General features: G+C 51.9%; 1 protein-coding gene and 1 pseudogene across 2 annotated transcripts in view; one reads left to right on the forward strand and one right to left on the reverse strand.

The window, feature by feature from the left end:
• LOC131420724 (protein CDV3 homolog) overlaps window positions 1-3,613 on the reverse strand; it is a 109,633-nt pseudogene extending 106,020 nt beyond the window's left edge.
• Window positions 3,614-3,718: 105 nt separating this feature from the next.
• The window catches only part of JDP2 (Jun dimerization protein 2), a 38,128-nt gene continuing 24,185 nt past the window's right edge, over window positions 3,719-17,661 (forward strand). Inside the window, exons 1-2 of one of the 2 annotated variants that reach the window (XM_058567395.1) lie at window positions 3,719-3,905; window positions 13,111-13,334. In XM_058567395.1, coding sequence (XP_058423378.1) covers window positions 13,134-13,334 — 201 coding nt within the window. In that variant the 5' untranslated portion in view covers window positions 3,719-3,905; window positions 13,111-13,133. Of the gene's footprint in view, window positions 3,906-4,144; window positions 4,268-13,110; window positions 13,335-17,661 lie in introns of those variants that run through there. The other variant, XM_058567396.1, reaches the window with a different exon arrangement.

The raw sequence follows: 17,661 nt of genomic DNA on the forward strand, positions 1-17,661 counted from the left end.
TTGTCTGTTAACTTCTTTGCTTCTTATTTCTCCAGTTTGTTAATTATCAGCATCTCCCAAGACTAAGTCCTAGACCAGCTTCTGTTCACTCATTCATTAATTCAAAATTTATTTGTTAATCACCTATTACTTGAAATGTAATATTTCTAAAAATTATCTTTGATCTAAAGGAGTTTGGTGATTCTGTCTACAGTCCTGGTCATTTCAGGGAGCACCTGTATACGGATGACTTACACAATGACATCCCCAACATGGATCTTACATCTTCTTCCCAGGTGTTTTCAGGACATATTTTGAAACATAATATTCTGGCAGCAGAATGCATCAGGTTTTCCCTAGATCACTTAAGTCCTCATTTCCCCATTTTTATGAATATCATCCGTCTTGCTGGGCCTCTAGTCTGTCATCCTTTACGGGCAGGGGTGGTATCTTCTTTTTGCTTTGCCTCCTCAAATAGTATGGCACATGGTGTATGGCTCAGGGCAGACATTCAAACAAGGTTGTCTGACTAAATTATTTAAATGACTAACTGAAGCCTGAGCTGTGAGAAGGCAGCTCAGTGCAGCTCTGTATTTAGCCTTAGATGGTTGAGTGGCGTTTGATGGATGGAGCAAGAATAATAAGCAGATAAAATTCCAGGGTCTCAGTTCAGCAGTCCTTTATAAGCGTGGCTTTGGGCCGTTTTATTTACGTATTCTTCAGCCTTCTTTTGGTGGCAAGTATCAGAAAACTCAACTCAAACTATCTTAGCAAGAAAGAGAAAGGGGATATATTGATTCCATCACTGTGAAGTCCAAAGACCGATTCAGCATGATCTTATGGCACGTTGGGTTCGGGGACTCAAATGATGATCTCGTGGCTGTCTCTCTCTTTCCATGTCTTGGCTCTTTTTTCCTCTGTGTGTTGGTTCCATTCTCGGTCAAGCTCTTGTCACATGACAGGAAAAATGGCTACCCATAGCCACAAACGACATTCTTACACTGGTGTTTTAAAGGAAAGCAACTCCCCTCTTCCTTAACATTCACATATCAAATCTCAGAGAAGACTCTGATTGGCCCTGTTTGGGTCATGTGCCCACCCCAAACCAATCACTGTAGTTTTAGAAATGGACTACTCTAATTGGCCAGCTCAGGCCACACACCTGCACTTGGGTGGGGGTGATGGGGCACCAGGATTGACACCCCTCCAGGGCCACAGGGAGAAGGGGAGTAGTGGTTCTTCAAAGAAAGGAATGCTGAGGAGAACAACAGACATCCACTACCCTCCTTCCTTCCCTAACCCCACCTGGCCCAGCATTTTAACCAGAGAATTTACTATCTCTTCACCCTCCGGAGATTTATTGTGTTAGGAGATTAAAGAGAAGATGCTGGGCTTTCCCTAGAGATGGTGGCATTTCTGTGGGTGCTAATCTATTATTAATAAATTAGACATGTTGCCTGTTGTTTTATAAAATTCTCATTGGGGAGAATTGTGCTCACAATTGTTCTTTTCAAATACTTCAGCCTTGAATATGTATGCATATATATATGTGTGTGTGTGTGAATTTTTTTAAACTTTAAACCACACTACCCCCTAAATCACTACCATGTAACTTCTCCTCCCACCCTAGGGAAGAGAGTGGGAGGCTCATGTCTCCTGGTCTCTCCTGGTAGGTGTTTGACTGAGCAAAGGAAGAGCAGGAGGAAGAAACCATCATAAACAGGTCTCTGTAATTTGCAGAATATATGACAGCTAGTCTCAACTTCTTGTTTGATTTTAGGATACCATCCTGCCCTTCACCTAAGAATTCACTACGGCATTTTTTTTTTTTTACTTAGAAAATCAAAAAAAAACCCTGTTTTTGAAAAATTTGTGATAACTCCAGCCATGTCCAAATTAGGCCCTGGAGAGGACTTGCTCTAACCACACACACTAATTATTAGTCCCCACACATAGATCCGTTTAGGATCCGTTAAGTCCCAGATGAAGATGCATAATGTAACATTGCCCCTGTTCAGTGTTTTCTTCCATATAAACATCCAGACCTCGGTCTCATGGGGGAAACATCACAAGCCAGTTTCATAGGACCCAGCTTTGATCTTTATGATGTAGTAAAGGTGTAGTTAGACTTTCTGGGGCTGAGAGGCATGTTCTTCCACAAGACTATCAAATTACGACTCATTTTCCATTGCATATTCTTCCAGGACTTTACTTTCTTTTTATTTGCTAACTTCAATGGTTTGAGGGAGAGAGCTGATGTGAAGGTGAAAATGATCAGCCAATATCATTGGGACTTGATCTGTCTTTCCTTCCATAAGACCAGTTCTCTTACCCAGAAAGATTTCACTGCATCAGGAAAATGAGAAGAAAACCTCGCTGTACTCACATTGGAGAGACATGCTCGTTCAGCTTTGCTCCTTTGCTCCCATCTGTCTAAAGTCTTGTTGTTTCTTTCACTCTGAGCATCTGCACTCCAAGAAGGCATGAACTTTTTCTTTCACTTCCTCTCTTCTGTGAGTGATGACCTGACATCATTCTGAGGAGGCTGAAGGTCACTGAATATAAACACTGTCACCTCTATCTGGCTTAGGCAGAAAGAAAGGGGTGGGCTGAGCACGCAGGGGGTCTGAAAGTAGGAGATGCCACCCATGGTGCCAAGGTCTCAGGTGCAATGCGTGTGCTCTAGGGCTTTGTGTCTCTGTGACTTTCCATACTGGAGGGCACCCTGGGGACACATTTCCTCTGGAGTCACCCCTAACCACCTACCTCTCTAGGAGGATGGAAGGTGGGAGCAGAGTTGGCAACGGAAGTTGTAACGGGGAAGAAGGCCATTTGGGGTGGGGTGAGGGCTGGGTCTGCTCACTGGAGTGTCTGTGAGCAGAAAGGAGAAGCCTGCTGGAGTGGGGCAAAAAGCCCAGGGGTCAAACTGTGCGGGCCATAGAGAACGTGCTGGGCTCAGCCTGCAGCCCCAGAGGAGCCAGGCCTCTTGCAGTGACCGACCCCAGGCCTTAAGGGCACCCGCGGTGCCAGGTGGGCTAGCGGGTGGGGGTAGAGGCCCCCGAATGCCTTAATTCTCTGCCCATCCTTCTCCACAGAAAAATAAAACAGGCTTGCGAGACCATTTCCTCAGTCACTCGGTCGTGAAGTGTCCAAGGATGAAAATGTGCTGAAATCCTCTTGCTCTCCGTTTGGGAAAAAGCGCTAAGGATTGAGGAAGATGGTTCAACACAGGCTACGTATGCTTCAGGGGGCTTTTGACTTGTGCCCCCGCCGCCCCCTCATTTCTCTCCCGGAGCCGCGGCTGCTGTCTCGGGGTGGAAGCCGGGCGGCTGTGCGCGGGGGATGCTCTTACATAACCGCTCGCCGCGTCCTGCTCTCTCCCGCGCTCCTGCCCCGCGGGGTGGGCGAGCCGCGGGACGCGATGGAGCCCGGGCTGGCGCTGCGGGGCCGGGGCCGCCCGCGCGGGGAGAGGAGCGCGGGGAGCCGCGGGAGGAGGGCGCGAAAGGAGGCGGGGGAGGTGAAGGTCAGTGGGTGTGAAGGGCCGGATCCACACCCCCTCCTCCCCTGTCCCCTCCTTCCCTTCCTCTCCGTCCCCCTCTGACGTCTGGAGCTGGCAGCTCGGCAGGTTCCGCATTCCCGACCCCTCCCCGCCGCCCAGGGGCCGCTATATAGCCGGGGCTGATGCAACCCGTCCCGCCGCCCGCCACAGCCTGCGGGAGGGACGCTCGGCGGCCGCGACGGGGGGCGCTGGCGGCGGCGGACGCTGCAGCGGCGGCGGGGCTGGCGCCGCGGCGGCTCCCGGGCCGGGACGGGCCTGGGCACCGGGCGGAGCTCGGCGGCCGGGCGGCAGCGGCGCTGAGCGGGCACGGCGCCGGCAGCCGGGCCCGCGCCCCGGGGGCGCCGCCTCCGCCCGCGGCTTCTGCACGGTGGGTGCGAGGGCGCGCGCGGGGGGCGCCCGGGCGGGGCGGGGCGGGGTGGGGCGCGCCGGCCGCGGGCACCTGGGAGGGCCGCCCCGCGCGGGCGGAGCGCGCCGAGCCCCGGAACCCGCGGCCCGGCGGGCAGGCTCCCGCAGCCCCGGGCCCCCAAGCTGTCCCGGCGGGGGGCGCTGCAGCGCGGGCCCCTCCCGCGAGGCGCCTGGGAGCCGGTGGCTTCGCTTTGGTTCGCGCCCTGGGACGGAAGGCTCCGTCCGCTCCTGGGGCCGCCGGGGCGCTCTCACCGCCTCCCTCCCGCGCTCTTCTCCCCCGTCCGTTTGCAGGGAGGTGCTCTCCTCGGGCGGCGGGGAAGGCGGGTGAGTGGGGAGAAAACTGGCGGCGGAGACGGGCCGTGGGGGTGGAGATGGAGGGTGAAAGGCCAGGGAGGTGCAGGGCGCCGGTGGTGGAGGGATGACAGGGACCTGCTGGCAAGTCGTGCCCGCCCCCAGGTCCCTCGCAGGGAGGAAGCGCGGCTCCCTGAGGACGTGGAGAAGGGTACTGAGAAGGGCTGGGGCCCTCGATCCAATGAAGAGGGCTTCTCTCAGGGCCCTTGCTCCCGGGGTCTGGGCTGGGAGGGGGCTTTGGGGCGGCCGGGGACCCTTTGGGCTCCCCCAGCTCCCAGGCCAGGTTACATAAGGAGGCAAGCCGGCTCCTTTAGGTAACTGGCCCCTCCTCTCCTGCCCAGCCCAGTTTAGAAGGCTCTCTTTTGCCCCTCCCTTCAAAGGAGGCTGAGGGATTGGGCCTTAGGGCCTGGACCCCGGACCCTGGGGTGGCAGACCCAGGCTTTGCAGGGTCACTGGGAGAAGCTGGGAAAACGGGAAGGCGTTGGCTCTTCTGCAGGAGTGGACGGGCCATCTATGCGGCTGGCGATGGAGAGGCTGATTGGAAGGGGAATCAACTGACCCTTTGGGTCAGCTCTAGTTGCAAGGTTATTTGACCCTTGCCCAGGTGCCCACTCCCTGCTGGCATCCAGGGCATCGGGCTATGGTCTGACCACATGTGCTCAGGGCAGAGGAGCTCAGATCTGTCTCTCAAAAGAGGACTTGCAGACTGCGTAGGTGTGTGTACCCAGGTTTAAATCTTGGTGGACTCTGCCAGGGTCGTAGTTTGAGGAGCGTCAGAAACTGAAGCTTTGACCCGCCGCTGGGTGCCTACTTATCGTTTAAAGCCCTGCAATGAACTGTGTTCTCATATCATCTCCCTTCCCCCAACCTCCCTTCCCTGAGGCTTTTTAAAACACCTCCCATTGCTTTCATCTTTCCAGCAAATCTGGCTGCAGCTCTGATGGACGCCTTATCTTCCTTTGCAGGTTTCTAGGGGAGAGTTTAACCAGGGATCAGGTGTGAGCTTGGCTCTGATTTTATACAAACCTGAGGACCAGGGAAGAGAAGCAAGATCTATTCTCATGCCCCTGACTGGTCAAGGTCTTGCCTTGTTTAAAACAGGGAGGACGGATTTCTCAAAGACTCTTCTGTTCTCTCTCTGCTTTGGCTTTGGTTCAGAGCTGGAGGAAGCTCCAGAGTCTTCCTAAAGAGCTGGGTGCTGTGCGATTGGAAGGACTGCTGGAAGGCATGGGTGTGGAGGTTTCTGACTTTTCTTCTAGGTTGGTTGCAGCCACCTCCAAGGAGATGTCTTCATCAGTGGTAACAGAGTCCTCTAGGGAAGGATTTGGACAAGGATCTCCCCGCTCACTGCCTAGCTTTTGCAGCCACCAACGTCTGGTTGTCTCCCCCACCTGTTTGCAGGATGTATGGACATCTTTTCCAACCTGCAGAACCCGTGGCAGGATGAGAAGTCTAGGCTCTCCAGGTCTTGTTTGTTGTGGGGCTGCTGGCATTGCAGTGGGCTGGCTCTCGCACCAGTGTCTGTGTTTCCAGCTCCCCTCTGGAAGAGAGGGGCCAGGGCAGACACTAGGTTCGCCTGCTCTGTATTCATTCAGCCCCAGCTCAACTTGAGCAATCAGAGCCAGGGCTGAGGGCAAGCTACATTCTTTTCTGCTGCAGGATGCAGTTTGCTTTTTTTCCATGCGAATGAATTATGTTTGAAACTGAAGTGGGAGGAAGAGAAAAATAGAGTGAGTGTGTACGGGTATGTGTGTGCGCATACCTCTATAGGCAGGGGGAGAGCAGCAGGCACATTATTTTTCCATTTTCCTTTAATTAAGGCTCTGTGGAGGTGTGTTTGAAAACAGAGGGTCTCCTATGCCTTTGAGGAGGGTGAGAACACTGTTTTGGCTGCGTCCCGGGCCATATGCAGCGTATGGTGGCCAATGAAACTGGGCCTGGCTCATTCTGTTGCTTGTCTTGGCAGTCGGTTCCGTGGCTTGTGTTACCAGCTCTGGAACTTACGGGCTGCCAAGCTCCGTGTGCCTGTATGTGTGTGTGTGTGCTCTTGTGTGTGTGTGTGGTTTGGCCTCTCGCAGCTCCGCAGAGACAAATGCCTCAGCGACCCAGGGTTGGAATTTTCAGCCTGTGTTTCTTTATACTCATTGCTGGCTGTGGGAGGCCCGGGTAGAGCCCACCATTCTGGGGTTTTTTTAGTCTGTTTTCTTGGCCCCTGGGATTCCAGTGTGGCGCTCCATTTCCAAAGCTTAGCTGGCCGGTGGCAATTTTTAAAATGGGCCAAAGGATTTATCACACGCTGTGTGTATGTCTGTGTTATGTATCATACTGTGAACTCTTGACACCAAGGAACAGAGGCGGGGTGAGGTGGGAAGAGAAGATGGAAGGCTTGTCCGGTGGTGGTACCTTCCCAGCTTCTTCTCGCTGCTCAGGATACAGGTTCCTGGCAGAAATAACTTAATGTGTATTAATTGAGCACCTACATCAGGCAAGGGAGACAGACAGGGCCTTGTCAAACACATTTCTCTGGTCTCCAGGGATGAAGCTTTTGTGGGGAGAGGTTCCAGTTTCTTCTATGGCCGGGATGGCTATGCAGGGATCTTGCATGCCCGTGTACCATGCCAGTGGCTTCTCCTGACCCCATCATCCCTCATTTTCTTCTTATGAAGATCTGAGAAGTGACTCCTTCTAAGCAGTGCAGAAATAGAGTGGATTGAAGGACGCAGAAGATGCTGGCCCTCTGCTTCTGGAGGCAGAGGTGGAAACCCAGTTGGTGGTGCCTTGTTGCCAGTGACTTATGCAGCTGTGTTTTGGCCTGCAGGACGGAGGAGACCTCAGGAGAAACTGAGGCAAAGGGCAGGTGCTGGACCTCATTTCTGTACCTTTGTCCCCAGCCTTGATCTGGCACTCTTTGCTTCTGTTCTTCAGTGGATGCTGAATGGTCCTGTCCCCTTGGGGTTCAGAGCTGGAAAGTGGGAGAACAGAGGATCCTCTGGGGGAAATTGTCTTCTTGGCTGTGGGAAAGGAAGAGCAGTGTTAGGTGGGAACCGTACCGAAGGGACCTCGAGTGGTCATCCAGCACTGGTGTCCCTCCAGGAAGGAAGGCCCTCGTGTCTGCACTGCCTTCACACTCACTAGGTACAGGCGCTGTTCCAGGTACTTTCCAAATATTCGCTAATTTAATCCTCTCTGCAGCCTTATAAGGCAAATACATTATTATTCCCACTTTACAGCTGAGGAGAGTGAGGCACAGAGAGGTTAGGGAACTTGCCCAGATCACACAGCTAATGGCAGAGCTATGAGTCACACTCAGACGACGTGGCTCCAAAACTCCTGCTCCTAACCCACCTCACTCTCGTGCCTGCAGAGCTGGGCCAGCCATCTGGAGAGGGGCTTTTGCTGCTTGCCCTTGTTCTCAGTCTGAGTGTGTTCTTCATCTTTTTGCTCCTTGCCTTCTGGAGCTCCTTGTCTTTTGGAAGCTGGTTAACCTACATCATCTCAGATTCCAGGAGAAAGATGATCCCAGATGATTGCTTAGCTCTAAGGACAGATTTGGTGTTTAATTCTCCAAGATTCAGGATAGTTAGTACTATGCTCTGTGATCACTGGCCTGGCACCTTTCTGCATCCTGCCCCCTGCACCCCCCACCCCCATGCCCTCCACGTTTCCTCTTGGGAATCTTCCCAGGCTCTGGCTTCCAAGACCTCCCACCCCCTCTTGCTGATTCTCAGTTGCCAGCTACCTGCTTTTGACTTCAACCCCACTAGTGCCCCTGGGGCCTGACCCTGCGAACTCCCTTGCTCCTTGACCTGCCCTCACTCACCTCCACTTTCTCTTAGCACCGAGCCTTGCAGCCTTAGGCCGGTGCACTCACATGCACACCCATTCCTGGCTCCCGATGCCAGCCAGGCCAGCTGCTGGCCTGGAGGGGAGCTACCTCCTCAAAGAGGCCCAGGGATTTTAGAGTCTCTCTTAAACTTGTGTTTCCATGGGCGGAAAGTTCTTGATGCAGATCCTAACTTTCCCTTGACCTGTCTTTTTTTTTTTTAATTTGTCTTTGCCGTTCTAGATGAAGATGCAGAATATTGGGCACTTTCTGATAAGAATAGCTCTTTACAAGTTTGACCCATCAAACCAAGACCATCATTTATTTGTAGATACCATAATTTTTTTAATGGGACTATCTTACAGCTTTACATACAGTCAACAAAAGAAGAAAATAAGAGAGAAAAACTCAAGTTACCTTTTCTTCGTTCAGCTGAAATGACTCTTCATGTGAATATCTCCCAATAGGGCCCATTTGCTGGACTTGAAGTGTCTTGTGGCTTTTCTTCTGCTTGTACAAGGCAGCACCCCAGACTGTGTGCCTACAAGTCCCTGAGGAGGTCGGAATAGAGAAACACAGATACCAGATCTTTTCTTTAGCTCCTTTCCCCTTGGATCCATCTGGTCCCTGTTTCTTTCAAGCCCACTTTTAGGGATGTGCATCAAACCACCCAAAATCTTAGGCTCAACCAGAGTTTATGGTGCACTGTGACCTCCCGAATGCTTTCTGTCGTATTCATGCCTTGCTTGCCAGTCTCATCTTGGATCTGTGCATTACCCAGTATTTCTTCATTGGCTAGTTTCCAAGTTGTTCCTGGTCAGTGATCCCAAATTGCCAAAGTCTTTTTGGATTCTAGTCCTGTCTTTTGAGGCACAAGCCCCGTTTGCCATTTTGGTCTTCTGCCAATGTATAGAGCTTGCTCTTTATTTATGCATCCCAGTTACTAATGGAGACATAGAGGGTGTTTATCTTCCTTTTGGACTTCCTGGGCCCTGAAGGGAAAAAACTCTGGGTTCTTCCCCTAAAGTTTTTAGTGCGTAGTTCTCCTTTTCCTACTAAATTGTTTCCATATGGAACAACCAGTCTAGGAGATGATTTCACCTCTTGTCATCTTTCCTATGTCTTCCTTGAAGTGGGTAAATTCCTCCTGGCTATTATTGGTTTTCTGTCACTGCCCCCTCCCCTTTTATAGATCCCTAAATCACATCAAATTGTTTTATTTTTCAAATCACCAAGGTTGCCTTTCGGTGTTGGATCGTCCGTCAGCCGGCTCTTTCCAGTTAATGAGGATCCAATTATGAAAGGCAGCCGCTCCAGCTCCTCCGTCTTCGGCCCCCTACTCCCAGAGCCATTTAGGATGACTTCTTGCTCGTGAATGTCAGCTGTTGTGGTTGTCTCCCAGGAATGGCATGTGTTAAGGACTTTGTGGTTTGTGTCTGAGCAGTTAGGGGCGCCCTTGCGGGGGCAGGAAAGAGAGGGGGATTTTTTTGCTTCTGCAAAGAAAGCCTGGTGCTTGATCCCCTGAGTGAGGCTTGTTATTGGGATGTCATTGGATTCACAGGGGAGCAGGAATGGCAAGAATTTATGGTGCTGCTACTCCCTGGGGGTGGTTACCCCTCTTGGGGGTGTCCCACAGTAGCACGGAATTCATTATGTTTTGGGATCATTTGTTAGTGTCTCATTTATACCATCTGTATGAAAATAAACAGAAGCTGCAAGCAGAGCCTATCATTCCTGGAACAGAGTGGAGTCTGGCTTCCATCTCCTAGAGATGGCTTAGGCAAGGAAACATACAGAAGCCTCTGGAATATTTTTCTTGGGGTCTACTGTGGGAACAATAGATAACGAGCATCTAAACTTCCAGAGACAGATCCTTACCTCGCTTGTCGAATTTTGTTCCGCCATGAATTTATCATTTGTTCGTTTATTCATTCATTCATTTATTAATTCAACAAGAATTTGTTGATTACCCTTTCTGTGCCAGAAATGATGCTGGGCACTGGGGTGGCATGGACCAGCAACCAGTCATGACCGCTGCTTGCCCCCTGAAATCCCTCCTCCACTTGCAGAGTGGCATATTTTGCCATATGGCACATTTTGCCTCACAGCAATGGGTCCTCACAGTACAGTGAGGTTCTGGGGCTTCTGGCCAAAGAAGGGATTTTGCTCTGTATTTTTGCTTTGCCTCGTACCTGAGGTGTGGCGCCCCCATCCTTTGTGAGGGCTTTGTGTCCAGCTGAAGCACCAGGCATAGAGCGTTTCTTAGCCTGCCATCTCCTGTCTGTTTTGACAAGCTCGGTTAAGCATTCTCGCTGGGGTCACTGACTCCTTGTGGCATCAGTTCAGGTGTAGAAGAGGGGACTTTTTAGAGTTTCCTCCTCTTCTGAGAAGGAGATGTGAGTTTCCTTTGTCAGTTTGGCTCAGGTAGCCTGAAGTCACCCTCCTCTGCGTGCTGAGTGTCCGCCTGGTTGGGCCCAGGCATCACTTTGCCACACAGGAATGCATCCCTGTGCTCGGCCCTCTCTTGTTCTTTCTGGAGACCTGCAGCCCATCCGCCATGCCCCGGAGCAGCCTGCTGGTGTGCACCCTGCAGCCCTCTCTGCACTGCAGGCCCCACTCCGGAGGGTGGAGGGGTGCTCTCATGCTGACCGTGGACTCTGGTCCAGCTCGGGTTTAGGGAGGGTCATGGCACACTGACCAAGCACGTGGGAGAGGTCTCAGGGGCCATTTCTGTGTCTGGGCTCCCACCCAGGCTGCCATGGCATTATTTGGGGAACTTCCTCATGCTGGATCTCCGTGGGAGGTAGAGCAGAGGGTCCTCTGTGCAAGAGAATGATCCTCCACTCTGGGATAGTGCCTGAAAGTCCACCATTAGAAGGTCATTCCTTCTGCATTGACACCTCTTGGACCCCAAGAGGGGGAACAGAAAGGGCAGGGTGAGAAAGCTTTGGTTCTAAAATCCAGGGACCAGGAGTCCGGTCCTGGCTCTGTCCCTCTCTGGCTGTGTGACCTTGGCCAAGTCTTTTACTCCTCTGGGCTTCAGTTTCCTCATGTGCAAAATGAGGATGTGGTTTAGATGAGTACAGGGCCTCCTCCAGCTCTAAGACTATACCCTGATGTGAATGAGTCTCGGATCCTTTTCTGAGATGGCCCTGGGGGGACACAGCGTGCTAAAGAGGCGGAAAAAGGATGTGGGGTGGGAAGGAGGGGCTGAGGGGCCAGGTATGGGAGGTAGAGCCATTGGAGCACGGATGAAAGAGCCTGGGGCACCAATTGTAAACTCCGGTGGAAAGTAGGGAGCTGTGTGTGTGGCTTCATGGGCAGCTGCAGCCGGTGTGCTAGGGATGAAATGGCAGGTCCACTGTCCGTTCACGAGCACCTTTCCTTAAAGAAAGTGATGTCCAGTGGAAGTCTTTGTGGTTTGAGAGTGCAAATCACTCACATCTTTTCCCCTCAGAGTGCAGAGCCTATTGAGAAAGAGACACAGGGGTGGATAGAGAACCAAATTTCACCTTTGAAAGTGAAATGGAGATGGAGAATGTGGCTTGTGCCTATGGCCAAAATGGGCTCCCCAAATGCCCCTCTCTTGAAATCTAGACCTGAGAGCCTGAATGGGGGAAAGGAGGTTGTGGGTCACTCTCCAGGGCCACTCTTGTGGGAGGCAGAGAGCCCAAGACAGTTCAGCCGTATGAGTATATTAACTTCGCCCAACAGAGAAGTGTGGTCCAGAGGACGTCCTATCACCCCTATCTCGCCAAATACATCCCTCTCCATGGGAAGAGAGGGGTAAAGAATGGAAAGATAGGCCAAAACTGCTCCCCCAGGATTTCCAAGAGAGTCGAGGTTTTGATTTTATGGCCCTATACAGAGAGGTGGGAAGGGGGAGAAATGATTTCCTTGACCGAACTGGAATCCAGGAGCAGCTTTGTACTAAAATGCTACTTACAAGGCTGCTTAGAAGTCAAGACTGTGCACATCTGGCCTCCATATTCTCAATGCCTGCTGGCTCATAGTAGGTGGTCAACAATCGGATGGACGGATGGATGGATGGTAGGAGCCCTGTAAGGGACCAGATAAGTCTGGTCTTATTGTCACACGAGCTTTCTTCCCTGCCGTCTGTTCCTTGAAAGGCCCATTTCTTGCCTGTGAGCTTCCCCCAGAAAAGAGAAGGAGGAAATAAGAACTCCCTTGGTGTTGACCTGTCTAATTATGTCTTTCTTTCACGCCTGAATCTGTCGTCCCTTGCAAACCTTCTGATTTGACAGCCCCAGAATATGTGTTTGCTTTGACAGTGAAGAGACTGTGGGGGACTTTTCTGGTCCTGGGCTCTACTGGGAAAGCACATGCTAATTAATTCCATCTCCTTTGCCTCAGTCTCTTCCTCACAGGTGCACTCACACACACGCTCACCTTTAACTTCGATTTGCTTCATTTCATATTCAGGGTGTCTTCACAAGTATACAGAATGGGATGTGCGATGGGAGGGGAGGCACCATGCCAGACCAGAAATAGCTCCCTCCTAAACAGGTGCAAAGGTGCTTGAGATTCCACCGTTAGAATCCGTTCCCTTCGGAGGCTATATGTTGCAGTTTAAATCCCAGCTCCTCCAGTTTTAACTGTGTACATTCTCGAGCGAGTTATCTTTCTAAGCCTTGGCTTTTCCTCTGTGGAATGGGCTCTGCCCCGTCTTATGGGGCAAATGGAAGGATTCCCGCAGTGCCGAGCAGGTAGCAAACGCTTAATCCATGTGGCCTGTGACTGGGTTAAGCGTTGCCTTAAGCGCCAAGGGTAACCTTGGTGGGCATTCATTGACGGAGTTGCCCTCTGTTGCAGAGTGGACCGGAGGGCAGAAAGAGCAGCTGGGTCGGGAAGGATTCAGGAGGACATCAGTGAAAGAAAGAATGAGGTCCTGGCAGGACACGGGGGCTTAAGCCCCTCATGGAACCTCTCACCCGGCTGACCCCGCCTGTCCTGCTTCTCCCGCCCACTCCAGGCTGGACTGCCGCTCCTCCTGCTATGATGCCTGGGCAGATTCCGGACCCTTCCGTGACTGCGGGCTCTCTGCCAGGGCTCGGGCCCCTGACCGGACTGCCCAGCTCGGCCCTGACCGTGGAGGAGCTGAAATACGCCGACATCCGCAACATCGGGGCCATGATTGCCCCCTTGCACTTCCTGGAGGTGAAACTGGGCAAGAGGCCCCAACCCGTGAAAAGTGAGGTGAGTGAGCCTTGTTCCCCCAGGCAGACTCCAAGGTCAGGACGCCTGGGTAGAGCCCAGGTCCAGCCCTACCCACACCGCGTGACCCAAGTGTTACTCTTCTACATGGGGTCTGAGGACCAGTCGCATCCATGTCACCCCTCAGCTTGTGAGAGATGCATAATCTCGGGCCCCACCTCAGACCTGCTGAATCAGCATCTGCATTTTAACAAGCTCCCCCAAGAATCCATGGATGTGTTAAAGTTTGAGAAGCCCTGGGCTACGGCAGGATGCTGCACCTGTCTCCGGTTCTTCAAGGGGCACGGGGAGAGTGATTAATAATAACAATAATGAATAATTATATATTGGCAATCTTTCTGGGTTGTTGGGAGGATCAGGGGAGATCATGGAAATGTGCACATGCTTTGAAAAGTATACAAGGGCATGCCAATATTGGGTCATCTTGAAAGATTATTGTCATTTGTCACATCATTGCCTTTTCCCCCCTCCTTCCCAAGCAGCTGCCAGAGCTGGGCATGGCTGTCACCCAGCCTCGTCTGACTTAGATGATGCTTGCAGAGGACCCACAGGGGAGCACTCCTTCCTCAGGTCCCTGCAGCTGTAGCTTTCATGAGTCTTACTTGCAGAAGCTTTTCCCTGGGGACTGGTGAGAAACAGAAGTGCCTAGCGTGGGTGAGCATCAGTGCTGTGCACGTCTCTGGCCACTTCCCCAGGGCTGGCCATTTGTCCCAAGGCCTGCCCCAGTGAGGTCCCAACAGGGCCATTTTTTCAGAGGCCTGACAGAAGAGCTGCCCATCTGGTGGGAGGTGGAGAGGTGGCTGGGGGGCGGGGGCGGGGGCAGGACATGGGAAGCAGCTGAGCATCAGGTGCTCAGCAGCTCTGGTGAGAGGGAGCATTCACAGGCAAAGATGTGCCAGGACAGGGGCTCATCCTTGAGGCCGGAGCTCGGAGGGCTGCACTTTCCGGAGAGAGGGACTCTTGAGTGGGGAGAGGTGCCTGGGTACTGGCAGGGGAGAGTTGGGTGTATATGCAGCTCCTGTTCTTCCCTCCCTCTCCCCACGAGAACCATAAAAACTGCAAAGAAGCGCTGGGGGGCTTGGCCAGGGGTGGCAAACTGGCCGTTTGCGGGCTGGATCTGGCTCTCGTGTGTTTTGTTTGGCGTGCACAGTGTTTTAAAAGAAACTTGAACCAACATTTCACTTGAACATTTGGATTGTAATCTTTGATTAAAAAATTGGAAGATCTGGTCACACCGTGCCCTGCTCTGGCATGGCCACAGCTGCATGGAATGGAGAGACCCCGTCACTCTTTCCTGTCTCCAGTTTGCCGTAGGCCCTGCACGCCCTATTGTTCTTGATTTTGCTTACACTGTTAGGTTTGCTTTTGTTACTCCTAGCTGCCTTCATTTACCTTAACCGCTTGGCCCCTATGGTAGACATTGGCTCTCGAGACACCTAGATTAGGTGCGTGGTAGATGCCCACTAAAGGCATCTTGATTGCAAGGCTAGAGTGAGCGGTAATTATATTCTCTGAATTGATTTTGTAAATCTGTTAATAGCAATTCCTGGCTTATGTAGTGTCCTGTTTTCTTCATGGAGGGTCCTTGTCTTTGATCCTTTGCTATTCACCGTCTCAGGCCCGTAACTTAGAAGCATCCGTTTCTGGGTTGTTCCACAGTATAACTGCCATTTAAAAGCAGTAGCTGAGCAGCTTCACTGGGGCACTGAGGCTGTGGGATTGACGCAGAGTGGAGTGCTTTGGTCAGGGGGTGGCCCAGCGGAGGTTTGCCTGGGTGGCTGAGTTGCCACCTCTTCCCTCCGCACAAGGCGCTGGAGGAGCTGTCTTTTTCTTTTGGAAGACGCCTTTATTTGAGTGGGATATTTTTACATTTCACAGCCTCCCCCAAATTGGTGGCATATGCCCGGTACCTGACAGTGACGTTCTGTCTTCACAGGCACCCACAAACACACACCAGCCAGGCCGTGAAAATAACAAGCCGTTTTTAGGGCACATTTGCATGTCCTCTCCCTCGCTGTCAGACTGCAGCGTTGTGGGGGCGAGCAGGCAGATGGAGCAGCATAGATTGCGCTGGCGTAGGGTAAGGTCAGCCCTACACGGGGAACTGACCTCCAAATGTTTCCTAGGTCGGATTCAAGGTGGGAGACAGGGGGCTTATTCTTAGAGCAACTAAAAATAAAGGAGGTGAAGGGAAACTTGCAGCTGGAGAACCTTATGTCCCGAAGACTTATTTGCATATGGCAAACTGCCTTTGGTGGATTTTCACATCAGCATTTTAGACCAGCAAAAGTTTCTTGAATAACAATAAGAGTATCTTATATACTCTTATTGTTATTCAAGAAACATAAATGCTCACGGTTTTTAAGCATTTCAACATGTACCAGGCCCTGTGCTAATTGCTTAACCGTATGATCTTCTTTATTCCTTACCTGATCCTGGTGACCAGGTTCTCCCCATTGTAGAGAAGAGGAATTTGAGGTCCAGGGAGGAGGAAGTTAAGTCGTTCAGGCTCACGTCACTGGAAAGTGGCGGAGGTGGGGCCGGCATGGATGACGACGCTGCTGCTGTAATAGTGGTGTCTCCGTTGCACTGAGCCGCGCGTTAGGCACAGTGCCGGGCACTCTGTGTGAAGTATCTCATTGAACTCATACAAGAATGCTTTGATGTAATTATTGTTGTGGATGAGGTCAACAAGGCTTGGAGAAGTCCAAGGTCACAAAGCTAGGGGACAGCCCAGGCAGTCTGACTGTAGAGCTGAAACTTGAACCTTGTGCTCTGCAGCCTCCTCTGCTCTCTCCGTCCCTTCCAGGCTTCTAATCAGCACTCTGTCGGGCCGGGGAGGCCAGATGAACCTGGCCCCAGAACGCTCGATCGTTTTGATGACCTGGCCCCATTAGCACTGAGCCCTGCAGCTCAGAGAGTGGGCGCAGCCGCTGTGCAGGCAGCCCTGTCCGAGCTGGCTCTTGGGCTGTCCACCTCGCAGAGGCCGGCGGTCTGCTGGGCCATGTCCAAACGCACAAAGCAGTTGGGGAAAAGAAAATTGGAGGAATTAAGTTAAATGACAGGTTTTATAGATGATAAAGTGCTTTGTGCTGATGTTGTTAGTATTATATGGTTGACACATAATGTTACACTGTTTTGGTGCCAACTGCTCGCCTGCAGTCCATTTGTCCAACAGGAATTTGCTAAGCACCTGCTGTGTGCCAGGCTCGGTGCCAGACGTGGGGAATTGACCCATGAACAAAGTAGACAAAGCCCCCTTCTCTTGGAGATATATGTTGTGGTGGGGGCATCCAGAAATAAAAATAAGCAAATTACTCTACAATATAAAAGGTCGGGTAGTGGTCAGTATTGTGAGGAAAAATGGAGCAGACTGCTCATGTTGATGGCTGGCTAGGGAGTCTGGGCACGTTATATTCTGGCGTATGGGGTTTTTAGAGCCAATGCTGCTTTCTTGCTTCTTTGTTCTTCTCTCCTTTCTAATATTTCTTTTCAGGACAGCTTTGCTCTCTGGCTGTCGCCAGGGCTTTTCTTCCTTTGCTTTTTGTTCTGCAGCCTCTTAAACTGGACTCCTCCACCAACCAGTCACTGGCCTGAAGATCTTGGCCCTTCCTGGGTCATCTCCGAGTGGGCTGCTGTGGCTGCAGTGGCCACACCCTGCCTCTGGGCCGGAATGCATTTCCAGTAGGGAGGGGAGGGAGGCCTGAGCGCCTCCACACACACACACACACACACATGCATGCCCCCCCCCCAAGCACTCACTTATCAACCTGTTGGATGGGACCCCTCACTCTCTGTGCCACTCTGCAGTGCTCTAGAGGGGACCCAAGAATGTAGGGAGCTTGGCCTGGACCTTTTAGGAAAGAGGTTGCAACCGTCATTCCATGGGCTGGAGTCAGCCTCCAGATGAATCTTGTTTGGCCCTCACAGTGTGGTTTTCTTTTTTTTTTTTTTTTAATTGAATGAGTTGCTATATTTAAAAGCCAGGAAATGTGGACTTTCTGGCTTCTTTGAAAAAACCAGAATATCAGGCCATTCTGGGCCCACACCCTTATATGCAACGGGATGCTGGAGCTGAGGAGCAGATGCTCACTGTAGGAGCCTGCAGTCTTTAGTTCACCAGCCTCAGCTACTCCTGTTGCCTTACACCCAGCCGGCGGCACGCTCTGTGTCACCAGCCTGCTTTTGAGTTTGTGTCCTGCGTTTAGGTCCCAAAGAATCTTACATTTCTTTTTACTTCCACTAGCCGGTGTTCAGCGCCTTGCATAGACTGGATGTTTAACACATGCTGGTTGGTTTGAACATTAAT

The sequence above is a fragment of the Diceros bicornis genome, chromosome 24 (assembly GCF_020826845.1).
Source record: "Diceros bicornis minor isolate mBicDic1 chromosome 24, mDicBic1.mat.cur, whole genome shotgun sequence".
Classification (NCBI taxonomy): domain Eukaryota; kingdom Metazoa; phylum Chordata; class Mammalia; order Perissodactyla; family Rhinocerotidae; genus Diceros; species Diceros bicornis.